Here is an 18,591-nt window from a genome sequence, read left to right as displayed (position 1 = left end):
TAGTATCATGCCTGCATCTCTTCCCAGACATTTTATAGTTCTTAATGTAGTTGCTCCCGTGGAATCAAGTCAGATAGTAATAATCATAATAATCACAATAATAATCACATGAATAAAATAACCATCATTATTGCCACAATAATCACACTAATAAAATAATTATCAACATAATCACAAGAATAAAACAATTATAATAATCACAATAATATTGATAATATAAATCATCATCATAATCACAGTAATCACAATATAATAAATAATAACTATCACAATAATCACAAGGATAATAAAATAATTATCACAATCATCATTATAATATTATGAATTATAATAATTCATATGCTGAGAAAAAGCTAATTTTGAACGAGTGGGTGAAGGTGGAGCATTTGCTGCGATGGGAGGACGCATGTTTGTCTCATTGCTAAAGCACGGCAGGAGCGGCGGAACAAGCGCTGTGCTTGGCAGCCCCAACCGAGGAGAGCGGGCGACAGCTCAGGGCCGCGCACTCCAGGCGCTCCCAGCCCAGCCCAGCTCAGCCCAGCCCAGCCCACTGCAGCTGCCCCTCCCCCGCCCCAGAACTACATTCCCCACGATGCAACGCTCCGCCGCGGGGCCTATAGAGCGCGGGGTCCTGACTTGACTTTTCTCTACGCTACACTACAAAATGCCTGTCCAGAAACAGTGACGTTTCCCAGGGCTCACCGCCTTGGGCGGACGAGGTGGCCCGTGTCTTTCGGGCAGCTCTTCTCTGGGAGGCCCGTGGGCTCCGAGCCTGTTCAGTTTGGGCCGCGCGCCTCCTGGCCCGTCCTCAGGCGCTTCCGTGGACGCGTTAGGGCCGAGGGGAGGTGAGAACCCGGAGGGGGCGGGGCCTGGCGCGCGCGGGCTGCGGAGCAGAGCGGAGCCACCATGAGCGGCAAGGAAGGTGACTGGCGCACCCCTCCCCCACCCCGCGGAATGCTGGGGAAGGGGCTGCCTCGCGCGGGGCCAGCTGGGGGTACCTGCCACACGGGTCAGCGCTGTGACGTCGGCAACGGCCGCTCTCTGCGAGCGCGTTTGCGGCATGTGGCAGCGCTCGCGTCATAGCCCTTTGTGACGTCCGCGGGGCGGCCAGGCTCCCAACCCAACCCCTCCCCCCTGCCCGGCAGCCTACGTTGCCTGGAGACGGGGGGCAGCTCCCATCTAGGCCCAGCCCTGCCTGAGGCAGGAGCACCCTTGGCCAGGCCAGTGGGGTGCAAGCAGTGTGGCCAGGGCTGCCTGATATCATTGTCCTGCTTGGGCGAGGATTTCAACGCTTGTGTGATGCACCATGCATGCGCAGTTATTTTTCAGGCAGCTTATTAATGTGGCACATGTAAAACCCAAGTGCCTCTCAGGGAGGCTTAATCGGCTTTTGAGTTTGCTGTCAGCGCTCCCTCATGACCAGGGAACCTCGTTTTCTTTGGGGGGAAAAAAAAAAGAAGCAAAAATCCCCAATTTTCGGTTTAAAAGAAGTAACTTAAATGTTTCCACCATTAAAATAAAACACCAGCAATGTATCTCTCTATCTAGTGGTGTTTCAGTTCAATCATGGGGAAATGTGGATTTTGGGTTACTTCTTTAAAACTGAAAATTGGGGATATTTTTTTTTTAATCAGAGAAAAGCAGGATTCTTTTATTGCTAGCCTCGTAATAAAGAAAGGCTTCAGCTTGGATGACCTGTTCTCACTTGCTCACTGGCAACTTACAGTGAGCAATATAAATAAGAAAAAGACTAATTTACACATTTTTTCAGCGTACGATTTTTTTTCAGCAAATACCATCATTTTGAGCTTCCAGTATGGCTGAAAGGGACCTCCACAGGGCATCTAGTCCAACCACCTGCCTGAGACAGGACCATCCCTATCTAAACCATCCCATACAATCCTTCATCTAAACTGGTGTTTCTTAATCTGTGGGTTGTGACCCAAAAGTGGGTCATGAGAATATATGAAAGGGTTGTGAACAAACTTTAAAATTGAAAGGAGATGAACATGGGAAACTGGGGCTTTTCCCTTGTAGGCTGGCAGAGCTCCAGCCTGCTGGGGTGCTTGGTGCCCCCACCCCACACGCTGGGGTGCTGCGGCCTGTGGATGAGGGGAAGAGGGTTGGGAGTGAGGGGCACTGGGTTGGGACTGGCCATTGATGTTTACAAATGGGTCCTGGTACAGAAAAGGTTGAGAACTACTGATCTAAACTCTGTCATCAGCCCTGACACAACACATACCTAACGCCCTCCCTTGCCACGGGAGGTGCTGGACTCCCTTTCCTGGGGGAACAGATTGCTCTAGGCGTCTTTGGCAGTCAGAAAGCATGAGCACAGGCAAAGGGCTGGCAGATTCCGAGGGGCTGCCCTGCGTCTGTGAGGGTTGAGGACCCACTGCTCTAGGGTGGTGCCCAGCCCTGCGCTGCCTTCTGCCTGGTTTTTAGAGCCCCCTCTTGTTGCTGAAGCATGTCATGAACTCTTTTTTTTTTGGGGGGGGGTAGTGGAGTGGAAGGGCACCATTTCACTTCCAACTAGGTGAATGGCATGGGGTGCTCCGTGGCATGGATCAGGACCCACGCCTCCTCTGTCTTCCAGGGTTGAGCCCTGGGTTACTGCATTTCCCCTACCCAACTGGAATCGGGGTCCCTGCCCACCCCCTACGTGCCACAAATGGGCCCTGCACTCCATATTTAGGGCCACGTATTTAGGGCTCCCCACATCCCACAGGCTGGATGGCGTGGCACGGAGGGGGCTGGATCTGGCTCACAGGCTGGTGGCTGACCAGATGAAGGTATCCATCCTACAGAGCAGAGCATCTCCTTTCCTGCCCTGTGTTGAAGGGGTTGCAGGTGCAATGGCACCTTGAGCTTGGGCCCAGACAGAAGCGGTAAGGTGCTGGCTTTTAGCAGTGGCAATGTGTAGGGGGTGCATGAATACCCCGAGAGTGCCAGTGCACCCCTGACTGGCCACGCTTGCCACTTAGGCAGTGGGTAGGGGGAGCAGGCAGGAGTTCCGGTGCACACCCTGCAAGCCCCAGCTGGGAGGTGGGGATGCCATGGCACTCCCAGAAACGGCTGCAGCGATCAGCGAGATTGGCCATGGGGGAACTCCCCTTCGGTCACTGACTGGTTGCTGGGGGGGCACCTGCCGCCCCTGACTAAGGCAGCACCAGTCACCCATGGCTCTTGGTTTACCCTTTTTGGGCACAACTTGGCCTGCTTTCATTTCTGATTTGGGAACCGTAAGGATAGACAGTAAAAATAAAATCAATATGCGAGTTGGAATTATATTAAACAGATAAACTAAAATGTTTGAAGTGCACCCTTCTTCTGTAGCTCTGAAGTTGTTTCCTTTAAAAGGAAAATTTTAGCTGGAGTCTCCACCCTCCCGCTCCCCCCCGTGTCAGTATAACTTATTAGAGTAAGTGTAGCATTAGTACCTAGGATAGCTTTGTGCTTCACATCTTCCTGTCTGACAAGGGAAGGGGATATGGTGAGGGAGGAACAAATGCAAATGAAGATACTGTGAGTTTACATAGACTTACAAGTGAAAGCAGGGGAGGGCAAGAAGATTAAACACCACAGGAGTGCATGTCAATGTTAAAATACAAGTTGTAAGAAATTGGCTGAGAGAGGATTTTAAAGAGAGAAAGTGACACCATTTTGTGCAGAGCAAGAGACTTGGAGGTTCAGTGTTAGGGAACAAATGTAACAGGGAAAACGTCAAACCAGTGAGTGAGAAGGAGCCGAGGACAAACGTGCTCGTCAGAGCATGGGGAGCTGAGAGGGGGCATAATAAGAAATAAAAATGAATACTATTAATCAGTAACAGTTACTTAAATTGCTTCTTTGGTTGGCTCTCCTCTGAAGACCAGAATTTTATGGGTATGCCAATGAGATGCTTGTAACTACAGTAATAGGGTTATTTTTATTTGAAAGATCTCTTTACAAACTGTAGGTCCAATTCTGTAGTCTTTTGTTCACACAAGGAGTGACATTGACTTCAGTGGGGTTAAGAGTTTGTAGGGTTAGGCCTTATAAATGTATAGCACTAAACAAATTCAACTAACTGCTTGTAGAAGGGAAATTTTGTGAAGGGACCCAGAGTAACTTTCCACTTCTCTGGAAAAAGCCTTAGCATCTTTAGGTGCCCCCTCATGCATCCATCGAAATTTGTAGGAGTTGTGCTTCTCTTTTCAGTGGGATATTAACAAAGTCAGTAATGCCAAATAGGACTTCAGTTTGTAATATTTCTTATAGTACTCTACAGTAAACTGGATGACATTGCAGTTACCTACTATGGAAGAATTGCTGCTATAAAATACTGAGCAATGGGTAGAGTCAAAGCAATTTCTGAAACAAGTGCCATGTCATCTTGGTCAAGCTGTTACAAAAAATGTAATGATGATATATAAATTTTACTTACATATATTTTCTATTTATAGGGTCAGGGGGGTTCAGGAAACGAAAGCATGACAATTTCCCCCATGGTCAAAGGAGAGAGGATAAAGAGAATGTTACTTCATCTTCAGCTTTGATGATATCTTTTAAGTGTAAGTAAATGTTGAATCCCAGGTCATAAAAATGTATACAATAAGAATTGGTAGGAAAAAATATTTAGTTGTGGTACAATAAACAGTGGTATCAAGGCAAAACTGAAATTTGGTAAAACACCTAGATATTTAAATCTGGAGAGAAGCCTTACTTTGTGAGCCAGTAGATTCTGGGAATGCTGTGTGGTGGGAAGTTCACTTTGCTTCGAAAAGAGAGCCACAAAGCTCTTCCCACTGATCTTTGCAAGAAGCAAGGATTTGTTGGTGCTGTCTTTTATTGGACCAACTGTAGAGTTGGGAGAGGTGTTAGATGCACATTTGAGCACAGAGTGCCCGTCAGATCACTGATAATAGCTCTCTTGGCAGTTGAGCTCTTGTTGGCATAGCCCCATCCACACCTGGGGCCCTGTCTGCTCCACTTAAAAAAGTAGCAGCAATCCCCATGGTATACTTCGCTGGGCTTAGTCTACACTACAGTGTTTTGCCAGCCAAATTCCAGTTCTGTTGGCAAAACTTGGAGTGCATTCATCCTCAAAGCCCCTCTGCAACAGCAGAACCCTCCACTACCAACAGTTGTATCAGCTCTCCAGAGGCTTCTGTTGCCATATTGCAACCGGTTGAATGTACATGTAGATAAGGGAGCTGCCGAGTTCTGGAAGTTCTGTGACTTCACCAGCACTTGAGTGTGCACATACTCTGGTAGCTTGGCAGTCGCAGCTGTTGCCAGCTGCTGGAAATTTGGTAGCAGAGGCAGGTATGAATATACATCTAACTTTAAAATGGATTTATTCTGTCATCAAGCCTCTTAATATCTCTTCCTGGCAGTTGGCTGAAGGCATAGGTAAGTGCTTCCATGCTTTTAGCTTTGGTTTGTTTAGTAGTTGGTCCTTTTCCAAAGTTCACTACGTGCTCTGGTGCCACAACTGCTGCAGTGAAAGAAAACATGTGGAGCTACCAGAAGTGTGTGGCATCTGCTGTCTGCCACATGAATTTCTAGCAGCAGGGGCAGGTAAATGTAGATACACCTGTTTTCAAGGGAGAATTACAAATACAGAAATAACTATCATGTATGAAAGATGCACCATATTTGGATTGTGATATCAGAAATAATTTTTTAACTTTTTTTCTTATTCTTTTATCTGATTCTCAGTATTCATACCTCTCTCATCTTCCTTCTTCCTTTTAGTTTTCGTTAGTTCATTTCTATTATGTGGAATGTATTGATTTGAATCAAAGTGGTTTTTGAATCATGGATTTTAAGTATGATTTAAATCAGCAAGCGAGTAACCTTAACTTAAGTGATTTTCAATGATCCGTATTTTCCATTTGGCACAGAAAAACACAGTAAAATACATATTTTCTCCTTTCAGGGAGAAAAATGCAGGAAATGGTGGGTTTCCCTATGCAGGCTGGCAGAATTCCAGTCTGCAAGAGGCTGGAGGAGCTGGAGAATGTTCAGCTAGGGGATGCCATGTACATGGGGGATTGAGGCCCCCATAGTGAGGGAGGAAGGAAGATGGGTAGGGTTGGGGCTGGGGGCGCTGCCCAGCTGGGGTGGTGTGTGGGGCTTGAGGCCTAGGGCTGCAGTGGTCCCCTGCTGCTTCTAGATGGGCAGGAGGCACCTTGTCATTGTGGTGTGAGGCTTGCTGCACCACTCTGCCCTTCTGCACCAGGTCCCTCCCGCGGGGCCACAGAGGCCCCCAGGAGGAGGGCAACAGGGTGGGAAAGCCCAAGCCTGCAGCCACCAGTCCACATCTGCCCCCCCACCATTCCTCACAACAGGCTCTGCTTCAGCAGTTGGGGCTCGGGTCCTGCTGCGGGGGGCCTGGGGCTGCGGACCTAGGTCCCTAGCCCCGTAGCCCTCGCAGCTGGGGGCCCCCTGTGGCAGGGCTGGAGGAGCAGGGGGCTGTGAGTGGGGAGTAAGGGGCACCATCAGGGCTGGGAGGCTGTGGGTGGGGAAGGAGGGGCATCAGCAGGTCTTGGGGGCTGTGGCTTGGGAGTGAGGGGCAATGGAATGGACAAGGCACCAGCATATCAGGGTTCCTCAGTGCCAGAAAACAGTTGGGGTTGGGGAGGGAACCCGCAACTGGACCCATGTCCTGGTGAGCAAAGGGGGAAGGGGGAGCTCTGATTTTTTCCATAATAAAACTGCCAAATCAAATGCCAAAATATATAGATATTTAGAATTTATTTTATTACAATAATTGAGGCACTGGTAGGCTTCCAAATTGCTTTAGAATTGTAAATGTATCAATAAAATGTTGTGATCAACCCATAATTACATACATAGTGACATTTCATTTTAATCATGGAAAAACACAGATTTTGGTTTAATCTGAGAATTTGCGATTTTTTTTTTTTATTATCAGAGAATATCAAAGAGTGCAATTTTTAAAACACAGAAAACCAGGATCCCAAGTCAATTAATCCTATTTTGTATTTGTTGTTTTCAGTTTTTTCCTTAAAGGAAAATTTCTTCTGGCTGGTTGGCATAAACATGAAAACTTACTGACTTACAGGCAAATATAGCATTTATATGAAATGTACTTTTTGCTAATGTTTATACATACTAAGCAGTTGCAAACTTAAAATGCATCTCTTCAGAATCTTAATTTATATATCTTTTATGATAAGAATATTGTGAATAATGCACCACTTGTATACTAGATGATTTTTTTTTGTCATTTTTTTTGTCAGGTTATAATATGATGGAAATTAGAATTCAATGTGTAAAACAGCTTTTTAAATTAGTTTACCTAATAAACTACTACCTACATAAAATAAGTTCTCAAAACTTGACTTTAAATTAAATGGGCTAATTAAACAAAGGTTGTATTAAGCATATTTAGTGAATTAACACGTCTGTTTTAAAAGTGTGTAATTGCTAAAAGATGCATACAGGAGCCTACTGGGATTTTTCAAAAGCACGTAATCACATTACTTGTCTAACTCTCCCTGAAATCTGTAGGAGCTGAAATAAGTCAGGGTAAGTGCCTAACCTGCTTACGCACTTTTGAAAATCCTGGTAGGCATCTGTCTCTGTCTAGGTGCCTAAGTATCTTTAAAAATCTGGCTCCTTGCCTTCACATGTTTAAAAAGCTGGCTTCTTTTCAAATGTTTAGAGTTAGTAGATCACATCATTTTTGTGAATAGATTGGAAGAGAAGAACTTTTTCAATTCTATTCAGTACCTCAGTTTTTGATGATATAGAGCAAATAAAGAATGTTCTGTTTCTGCTTGCTACATAAATTGGAACCAGAAGTAACTACAGTAAGGCAAAAGCTTTTCCTTTGTTTTTGTTTTATATTGAGACTTGGAAAAAAGCAGCAGTAGCTACATCATTAAAAAAAATGAAGAAATGGGCTTTTTGGCTGATACTGATGGCTGATTTATTAACCAGCTATATTGGCTGATACTGAACCAATAGCTAATATGCAGCCCAGCAACTTGGAGAGCAATGTCTGGCTGGTAAGTCGGGGGGGAATGAGGGGGTGCTGATTGAGGCCCCAGCGGTAAGGGAGGGTGTGGAGCTGGGGCAAGGGCAGGTGCTGCCTGGGTGGGGTGCATGGCTTTGCCATGCCTGGGCAGCTCCAGCTCAACTCGCTCCCTCACTGTGGGAGCCTCAATCTGCCCCCTTCCCACACCCCTTCTTTGTGCCCCCCCCCGACTTACCAGCTGGACACTGCTCTCCAAGCTGCTGGGTGGTGTTCCTGGCCACGTGCATGCTGCGGCTGCATGCATGCATGCAGCATTTATTGGTGACATTATTGGTTACACCGGGCAAAAAAACCCCAATTGCTGATAATATCAATTTTCCTTTTATTGGTGCCTGTCCGATATGGACCAATATCTTGGTGCACCTGTAGTACTGAATGCACATTTATGAAGTTTAGTTGACCTCAGAAATTGAAGTCTCTCCATGATTCTCTTTGGAGCTGCAACACCTTTTGGCATATTAAAACAGAAAGGTTCAGTGATGCAGTGTATTATATTAAAATGTATGTACATGATTTTATTGGATTATAGCACAGTGAGATTTTAATCCTAGTTGCCAAGATTTCAAATTTAATTATAAACAGGTATTTTTAATAAGATATTTAAATTAAGATGTAAATAATGGCACATATTTAAATAAAATCAGAAATAAAAAAACCTGTATTTTTTTAAAGCTGTTTTTAATTCCCTTGGTATTGTAGCCCTGACATCCTCTGTACTAGTCTGCAGCCATATGTGTGTATTCAATCCAGCAGAGGGCAGTCAAACATGCATTGAAGGAGACATGAATGTACTCCCTGCATACCTCTTTGTCTTAACTTTAATAACTTTTATTGTGCTTTCACTGTTGTATAATTTGGTAAAGGTTTCCATTTGGAAATGATATGACCTCCATACATTTAAAAAAAAATCAGAAACAAAATATGAAGATTATGGGGGATTAACAGCAAAGTCATTGTTACCCAAGCTGGATCGTTACACATTCACATTCACATGTACATCAGGACCACATTGTGATTGTTTGCATTCTGTTCTCAGCATTTCAACTTGAGCTTGATACAAGACATGATAAGTATGAAAGGCTTGTGAAGCTTAGTCGTGATATAACTATAGAAAGTAAAAGGACAATATTTCTGCTTCACCGGATTACTAGGTGAGTTACTACATTAGTTTTCATTTCCATGCTGACCCCAAATTTATTGCCCCCCCTTTTTTTTTTCTGTGTTTTGAGTAATATTCTGATAAGAGCACCTTCAAGGAAGAGGAATGCAAACTTAGTTAATTTCCCATAAGTTTTGTTGTTTTGTTTCCTTTAGGACTGTACATAAGTGGGTGGACACAATGCAGTCAAGGAGCTAAATAAGAGCTAGATGCTAGTTCATTTCAAGTCCATTTCCTTAGTGCCTGCCTCTACTGGAATAAAGAATAGTCCAAAACAGGATCAGATTAACACAGAATCCTTGTTAAGAGCCAACAGAAGTCTTTCCAGCTTCCAGTGAACTGGGAGGGGAGAGGATACACCCTTCCCCTTTAGGTTAGTTTGTCTCAGGCAAGAGTTTCCCCATTTTTATAGCCCCACCCTGGGTCACTAGTATGAAGGGCAGAGAATGCAAGTTCTACTTATAACCACTTATATGCTGGATCCTAAGAAAGGTCTTTATACCCCCTTGTGTGGTACCTTAAAGTTTGTGTGCTTATTCTTTCAAATGATCATTCAAATTAGCAGCTAGTGTGGAAGAATTGTGGGAAAAAGTGAGGCTTGCTACAGCTTCTTGTATACCAGTTTACCTGGAGAATTATAGATGTCGTTTCAAGCTTGTCTGTAAAAGTCTTTTTCTGTAAAATTTCCCAGTGATATTACTCCTAGGGCAGCGACACAATGGTAGCAGCAGTGTGCGCACAATAGTAAATAAGGGTTTGGCAGCAACCGTCCTCTATTCTTGATATTTTCCAGACCTGCTTTGAGCAGTCCCAGTGTTGCTGAGCAGGGCATAAAAATGTTGGGAAGGAGCTATGTATTGACTCAGCTTACAAATAGGTGTTTTGATGTAGAACTTTCTCTTTGTCTCTGTAAGCTTTTAGATTCACTTTCATCAGACAATCCCATTTCCTATGAGATGGTGATTTTCTGTACATCTTGGATGCTGACAAACATGTGGGAGAAAACCCCCCATGCTTTACTGGAAGCAGCAGCATGTTAGTTTGACCTGATTATGCAGCATCTGTATAGATCAGGTACTTTTGTGAGGTTTTTCCACTTTAAAGCTGATTCAATCTGCTATTAGATAAAAGTGCAAAAAGGCCCCACTAACATGCTTGATCTATACGGATGTTGGGAAAGCCAGGTGTAGCTAACATGCTGCCTCTTCTGGACATGTGCTGGGCTGGCGCAGGGGTGCTTGGAGTTTAAAGTAAAGCACTGTTATTTTCCACCCTACTCTCTAATCTGCAAACTGCCTAAGTTTCTCCCTTGAGCTCTCCAGTGAGTAGTTAAGACTCATGTCTGAATTCCCATGATTTTTAAACATTTGTACGAAACAAAGCTATTCACAGAATAATAATTTCAAAACATGTTGTAAGCCATGAATGCCATGTAAATGGTGGGATTGTACAGTACATTAGAGAAACCAGTGCATCTAGTGTCAGGTATAAAATGTCATGTAACAATAGTTATGTATTAGATGTTTCAGAGCAGCAGTTTCCAATTTTTTGCCATGGTGACCCCACTTCTGGGCTTACAGCTCTAATCCTGGTCTGAGACCCACCACTATAATTGACTTTCTTTAGGGATTGTGACTCCTTAATTTAGCAACTGCTCTTTTAAAGGTGTTCTTAGTGGCATATTTCACAAGTACTGCCTAAAATGTCATTTATATAGTGAATCCTTTTATAAATGAGCTATTCAGTTTGTTGCAAAACACTGTAGATTTTGGGGCACAGAAGACTTGCACAGTTTTTTTTATCTACTTATTTTGAATCTTATGGATTTCTGCAATTTTTCTGGTCTAGTTAGAAAAGCTTCAGTCTGAAATGAGTACTCTGCAAATAAGACTGAATTTAGCTTGTTGATGATCTTGAGAGCAAGACAGAATCACACATTTTGAACGTGCTCTGGATTTCAGAGGTAGTTTATCCTGGTTCAAAAGAAAAGTTCAAAGTTTGTTCCATTCAACATAGTTGCTTTTTTTTTTTTTTTTTTTTTTTTTTTAACTGAACGAATTAAATACATGTTGGCTAGTATACAATGAAGCGTCTAACTATTTCACTCTGCTGGTGTTCCAACTGTTTCCATACTATAATTTGACTTGTATTTTGTGGTCACAGTTCCCCTAACAGAGAAGAAATCCTAAATGAATCTGAGGTCAAATTAGATGCTGTCCGACAGAAGATTAAGCAAGTAGCACAAGAATTAACAGGAGAGGACATGTATCAATTCCACAGAGCCATTTCTCCAGGTAAGTCTACATTCAGAGAGATAAGTGTATATCTCGGGCCAAATTTAATTTAAATGCAGTTTATTTCAGTGGGATGCATCTTCATACACTGGGTCTGAATTTGGCTCTTTAGACTGTTGTGAGAAGATTAGTTTTACCCTACTGATGTTATGTTGTTGCAATAGCAATCCTGCTCAGCACACGAGGGACCACAGGTTCAGACATTTGTTGAATGCCTCTAAATTAGAATCCCCACTAAATGTAATACCTCAGTGCCCTCCAGCAAGGGGCAGGTCTCAGTGCTGAGAGCCATTCATCTTGGGACTGGGAGCATACGCAGGAGGGAAGCCACCTCTACCCTAATGCACTGCGTGTTTAACCTGGTGTTAAATCATTTGTAATGACCTGATTCTGGGTCAGTGTTTCGTGTGTAGCAGAACAGGTACATCACTGGCTCGTTTGTGGTTTAAAACTCAAATTGTGACTCCTTTCTTTTGGTCATTAAACACTTTTTTTGGTCACTTTTCATAAGGCTGAAATATTTAATCACAGTATGGATATCAAACACTAACTCTGCTGCACACCACCATTCAAAGAAATGCGTCAATTTCCACTTTTGTGTGTATATGATAGTCCTTTTCATAAACGGTTTCAAAAGTCATCTATACACTGGCAACTGGACTTGATGGATCAGGAGGCTCCTTCCAGTCTTACATTCTTATCTCTGATGTGCTGATACATTGGTAGTTAGTACAACTTGAATGTTATCTAAAGCTATGTTAGCTTAGAGAAGTATATAAGTAAAATTGCACTTTATATTTCAATAGCCAGGCCATTGAGGCAGTACCTCCCAGGCTTCTCACTTCTTTATTTTAAGGCAGTTTTTGACTATATAACTTCTTATCATTCTTCATTCAGGAAAAAACCCTCCTCTTAACATTAATGGAAGTTTTATTTGAGTAAAAGGTCAAAGCTGTATTCTTTAATGACCAAGTTAGTTTGCAAATGGAAATCTTTGAAGTTACATTTTTTTTTTTTTTTTTTACCCGTTCTCACAAATACCTGTAAAGACACGTAATTTACAAAACCTGTACAAATAAAACATTACAGTTATGGATCTATACTTCTGATGATCATGAACTTTGCAAAAGTTGAAATACCAAACTGTAGTAACTTTTAAGATGAAACCTTAATTCGTCCCTTCTGCCTTTGAAATTTATCAGTATGCCATATTATAGTCTTCTACTGACCTGTATTTAATGTTGCTGCTACTTTATCAATAATGTATTTGTTTTATTCCAGTTACAAAGTGATTGATTCTCAAAAGAAACTACTTTGTGTATGCATATTTTAATGCCATTTGGAATATAGTATTCTAAATTTAATTTGCTCTGTAGTCTTAGAAGGCAAATGCCCAAAGAAGTTGTAAGGAATGAAGCAACTGCATACCACCTAATTCAATGGTTCTCAACCCTTTTAGACTCAAGACAGCTCTCATAAAATTCTAGCCCTGAGCTTTTTAACTTCTTTTTTGGCTATGGAAAAAGACTAGGGTATTTCTGTTGCAGACAATGCAGAAAGACCACAGAATCAGAATGTATAATACTATTTGAAATCTCTGGGTTTATCTTGCGAATTATGTGTAGGTGTTTGCACACCTAACAGTGCTAATTGTACAGCACCTTTAAAAGGGTCTTGCAGCACTCTAGGGTGCTGTGGCCCACTGGCTAAGAACCACTGGCCTGTTGGTATACTGCCAACCCAGTTGCATCGCCATTGTTTGATGTTTAACTGAGAGAAGGTATTGAATGGAGATCTCCAGGAGGCTGGTTCAAGTTGGGGTCCAGTATTGTTCAATATCTTCATAAATGATTTGAAGCAGGGCTGTCCTGCTGACAGCCAATAGACTGCATCTGGCCTGCGAGGTGTTAATGTGCAGCCCACAGACTCCCACTTGGTCACCACTCCCCCTATTAGGCCTGGTGCTGCAGTGGTGGCTGGAGTCTCTGGGATAGGGCAGTATGGTTAGAGGCCTGGTGAGCTTGCTGCCTGTGCAGCAGCACCAGAGGGAGGGGTCTGAGAGTGAGTGTTCACACTGCTTGTGTGACAGGGGGATGGGGCTCACCTGTGCAATGGTAGCAGTTTACCTGTGCTGTGGTAATAATGGAAAGGGCTTCTAGCCTTGTGTGGGATTTGTGTTGCTAGTGTGGGCAGGGAGGGTGGAGCTGTACATTGCTAGGGTTCCAGGGAGCCCGTGCGGCCCCCTTGCACATGAAGCCTATGCAGTGGGCAGCTGGAGGCCTGTAGCTGGTGCACTGTGCAGCCCCCAGCCACTCTGAAGTGGAACAGCCCTGATTTGGAGGATGGAACTGAGTGCACAGTTAGCAAATTTGCAGATAACATCAAGCTGGGTGGAGACATGGACACTTTGGAGCAGGGGTGGTCAACCCATAGCATACATGCCACAAGTGGCATGCATATCTAGTAGGGGCAAGGCTGCAAGGGAGAAGGGGAGGGCAGGGCAGGATAGTGTCTGGGGTTGGAGGGATGTTTTGTGGTTCTCTGGGGCTGTGCTGCCCCCACTGGGAGGCCAGCAGGAACCAGGGTGGTAGGGCCTGTCCCACCCACTGCACCCCACTCACCTGTTTGGCCACTCCATAGTGAACTTGGCCAAGCTCAGCTAGCCAGGAACTGCCCTGTGCCACTGAGCAAGTGAGGTGACCAGAGAGATATGGGGTAGAGAATGAAACAGCCCCATGCCTCTGGAACAGAGAGTGCAGGGAGAGTGAAAAGGATAGAGAGGAGTTAGTGGGGAATGGAACAACTTGGTGCTGCTTATTGTGGGGGGAGATGGGGGCAGATCATCTCAGCACTGCTCAGAAAAAAGGAACCAGGTGCAGGAGCTGCAGGTCAGGTCTTTGCTTCCCCTAGACAGGTAACACTGACCACACCCCTTCCCTCTCCTCAATTTCCAGCATTTGGCAGCCATCCACACACCTCACAGCACAGGGGTGTTTTGGGCAAAGTGCAAAACTTGTTCATTGTACCTCTGCCTAGGCCCAGCCCAACCAAGCAGTCCTAGACCAGGACCAGCAAGCTCCAAGTCCAGGGAAACCAGAGTGAGACCACCCCTGTCACTTGCACTTGCCAAGTCCTCTATGCTGAGTGACCTCAGAAACAGCAGGGTGTCTGTAACAAGGTGCATAGTTCAAGGGCTGTAAGGGGCCAGCTGGTGGGGATGATTGCCTGGCTCTAGAGTAAGTTAAAAGCTCCCAGACATGACAGTGGGGAGAGAGGGAAACTGAGAAGAAAGGTGGCACTGAAGCACTGTGGTGGAGCCCTTGCCCTGGATAAAAGAGGCAAGAGGGATGGGATGAGGTTGTGTTAATGTTTTGCTATTCTGTTTAGTTTGAAGTAGGAAGTGGGGGGGAAGGCTGGCTCCTGGGCCTGGCTGTGGGAGTAACAGCCCATTATAATGTCCCTCAGGCAGCCCCTTGCACCCCAGTGCCACCCCACACTGTGCCCTCTATCCAGGGTGTCCCCAGTTACATGTGGACCCAGGGTTCTAGTGTCACTGCCCCCACAGTGAGTTAGCCCCACTGCATGCCATCATGACACCAGAATCTTCTGAGAGCCAGTCCTCCGGGTCACCTCATCCTACTGCCCCATGGAATCGCCCGTACCCTGAGGATGCTGCCCAGCTGGGCTCCAAGGGTGCAACTGGGAGTCACCTCAATAAAAAAGTTTGTGATGAAGGTACTGCCCCATAAGTGGGGGGAACAAGCTACTTGCATGGCTCTAAAAATGCCATGTCACAAAGGCCTTGTAGATGCTGGAGTGTTGCTCCATCCCTGAACATGTAGGCATCAGGTGATACAATGGATCTGGTACTGAAGGCAGCATCCTGTCAGGAGGACAGGGCCTGCTTGTTCTGTTCCATGAGAGGCATAGGCCCTGAAGCTGTCACTGGGCATGTGGCACTGAAAATACCTTCAGACACAGCCTCACAAGGTGCCTCAAATGGGGTGGCCACAGGGTAAAAACACCTGTTACTGCTGTGGCCATAAAATAATGAAGCGATCACTGCTAATAAAGGACAGGGAGCCCTCAGGTGCTGAGGCTCCCTTGCAAAGACTCCATGCACAATCAATGCACTGCAGTGGTTTTCCAGACCTCTTTAAAATGTTTACAAGAAGTGCTTTTACTTTATTATTCTCTTTAATTTTCAGCTGGAGCAGTGCAGAGCATCACTGTGACCAGTCTGCAGTATGTGTGCTGCAGGCAGCCACTGTGCGTAGCATGCAAGCTTTGGGCACTCAATGTGGGGGCTTTGGAATGGAAGCATTAGGGCTCAAATCTCCAGCCACACGGAGCAGAGCAGTGGTAGGATGCTTCTAGAAGAGATGGCAGTGCCAGGAGCCAGGTTAAGACTTCTCTGACCTTGCAGCTGCTACCAAATTAAGGGCTCTCTCACCATGTAAAACTGCAGTTGTTACAGTGCCAAACACTTGAGCTCTCCTGCCTTAATTTTGGCACCTCAGGATGCAAATTCTATTAGGTATGCCTCTGGGACGACAGGATCAGAGTGGCATATGCAGGGAGGGGGAGCTTGTGGTATGGCACACCTGCAAAAAAGGTTGGCCACCCCTACTGTGCAGGATAACATCAGGATTCAGAATTATTTGTAAGCTGGAAAAACGGTCCAAAATTAATCAGATGAAATTCAGTAAGGACAATGACAAATACCTGCATTTAGCATAGAACTATCAAATGTACAAAAACAAATCAGGGAACAGCTGGTTCAGTACTGCAGAAAGGGATGTGGGGGGGTTCTAGTGGACCATAAGCTGAATATGAGTAAAAAATGGATTGTGGTACAAAAAAGAAAAGAGCCAGTAGTTTTGGTATTGCAAAAACAAGTCGTCAGCATGTTGGGTTATATCAACAGGTGTGTAACCCATAAGTCAAGGGAAGCGATTCTTCCACTGTTCGGCACTGAGGAAGCCTCACCTGCAGTACTCACCTGTCCAGTTTTGGGCTCTGCATTCCAAGAAAGATGTGGACAAACTAGGATGAATCTAGCAGAGGGCAACAAAAATAATTAGAAGTCTAGAAAACAAGACTTACAAGAAAAGGTTGGAAAAACTGTAATTATTTAGTCTGGAGAAAAGACTAGGGGGTAATTTGATGAGTTTAAATACTTGAAGAGCTTTTAGAGAGAGGATGGTGATATCCTGTCTTCTTCAGCCCCAGAGAACACTCTGTAATGAATGTAAATTACGGCACAGGAAATTTAGGTTGGATATTAGGAAGACACTTCTAACTATGAGAGTTAAGCTTTGAAACAGATTACTTAGAGGCCTGGGGAATCTCTGTCCTTGTAAGGTTTTTCAGAGCAGGCTAGACAATCTCATCTTAGACTGGAATGATTTAGACACAGACAAACTTGCCTTGAGCAGGGGGTTGGATTAGACCTCCTGAGGTCCCTTCTCAGCTCCCATTTTCTGGGAATCTATTACAAAAATTTAATTCTGTGTTTCGAACTTGGAAATGTAAGTTGCCTTTTTTGGTCCATCTGTGGTAGCGCATATAACAGTTATGAATCCTTATTTGTAGTTCTCAGGTATTTATGACCTGGCATCTGATGTAAAGAACTACTTAAGATCTCATGGAGATTTGTAAACTTCACCAGTGTAATCTGTGCTGCTCATAGCCCTTCTGACTTGCATTCCAACCTTTCTAGAGAACATAATGTTCACCAATGTACCTTGTCATGCGCATAACATTTAAGGGCTTTGTTCCATGTTGCTATCAGGGAAAATAACTTAGCAGCATTCCCCGTGTGTCACGACTCAGTGACTTTATCCAGTTTGGAACCTTTGAGCAACTCTGAAGTGGGGATGAGGAAGCAAGTGAGCAAACCTGATATTCTCCTGAAAGAATATTCTGAGAGAGAAAACAAGACTTGGTGAAATACATTTTCAGTACATGTTTGCAAAGGTGACAAATGACGTTTTTGCATGGAATGCCTTGTAAACTTGCTATAAATACAAGTAGTTCCTTTTATGAGAAAGAAATCAATGCCAAAAATTGTCTTGTCTTTTTGGATTTTCTTTGGCTTTGGCAGCCTTTCTTCAGTCATTTCCCCCTTTATAATATGTCAGTCTCTGCCTTACTGTAAGACCCTAATACTAAATGGGAATGAAAAATCCTATTAAAAACAAGTCAAAATACCCATTTGGAAGGATTCTCTTTTGGAAATTGGGCAATTAAAAAAAAGAATTAACAAGAATTCAGAATGACTGTCTCTTGAATCATGTTGAAGTCTTAAAGACATCTCAACCATTTTATTGGTGCGTCTAGGATAGGACAGGCAAAACCAGATGGTTAAAAAGTTAGAAGTGCTGTAAACCTCCCTTGGAGGAAGTTACAGGTCCACTGCCTGTGCTGGTGACTCACTGTCTCTGGCAGCTGCAGCCTCTTCCAGTCACCATATGTGAGGAGGTAACACATCCTAAGACCACCAGTCCTCTTGGGTGTGTTCTGTAGGATGTAATTTGCCACAGTGCTCTACACACTACTTCCTTCCCTTCATTTTCACTTTACTGAAGCCAGAGAACCAAAACCCTGAGAAATAAGTGTTTTGACACCCATCTTGATTCCAGTGGTCTTTCTTGCCCAAGTACAGGGGGACTAGACCTGATGATCTGTAAGGTCCCTTCCAGCCCCTAACAACTATGAAACTATGAATAATGGAGGGTTAGGATACATGCTACTTCATATCTTTCCTGTTATTGAGATGTGCAGGGTTAAAGTCTTGCACCAGTCCCTCCTCATCTGTTACACAAAGTAACCGAAGACTGTGTCATCAGTCCTTTTATAGACAAGTGGCAGATGCAATAGGTTACACTTCTAGAGGAGGAACATAGACCTGTTTCATCCTTGCTATCTCCAAGGAGTATATGTTAAGACAAGTTGCTGCAGGTAGGTTGGGAGTATCTTGGATTTAGAAAAAGACCATGTTGTATATTTTAGTCTCCTCCTAATTTTGGGTCGTATGAATAGGGGGTAAGTCCTGTGGAATCCCTTTATTTCCCAAAGCTATAAGT

At 44.2% G+C, this 18,591-nt stretch overlaps 1 protein-coding gene across 1 annotated transcript in view; it reads left to right on the top strand.

Moving 5' to 3' along the window:
- Positions 1-841: 841 nt before the first annotated feature.
- The window catches only part of TSNAX (translin associated factor X), a 37,649-nt gene continuing 19,899 nt past the window's right edge, over positions 842-18,591 (top strand). Inside the window, exons 1-4 of the mRNA XM_019549865.1 lie at positions 842-922; positions 4,446-4,553; positions 9,087-9,201; positions 11,373-11,503. Coding sequence (XP_019405410.1) covers positions 907-922; positions 4,446-4,553; positions 9,087-9,201; positions 11,373-11,503 — 370 coding nt within the window. The 5' untranslated portion in view covers positions 842-906. The remainder of the gene's footprint in view (positions 923-4,445; positions 4,554-9,086; positions 9,202-11,372; positions 11,504-18,591) is intronic.

Source organism: Crocodylus porosus, unplaced genomic scaffold, assembly GCF_001723895.1.
Source record: "Crocodylus porosus isolate Cpor-Errol unplaced genomic scaffold, CroPor_comp1, whole genome shotgun sequence".
Classification (NCBI taxonomy): domain Eukaryota; kingdom Metazoa; phylum Chordata; order Crocodylia; family Crocodylidae; genus Crocodylus; species Crocodylus porosus.
This window is presented reverse-complemented; position numbering and strand designations above follow the sequence as displayed.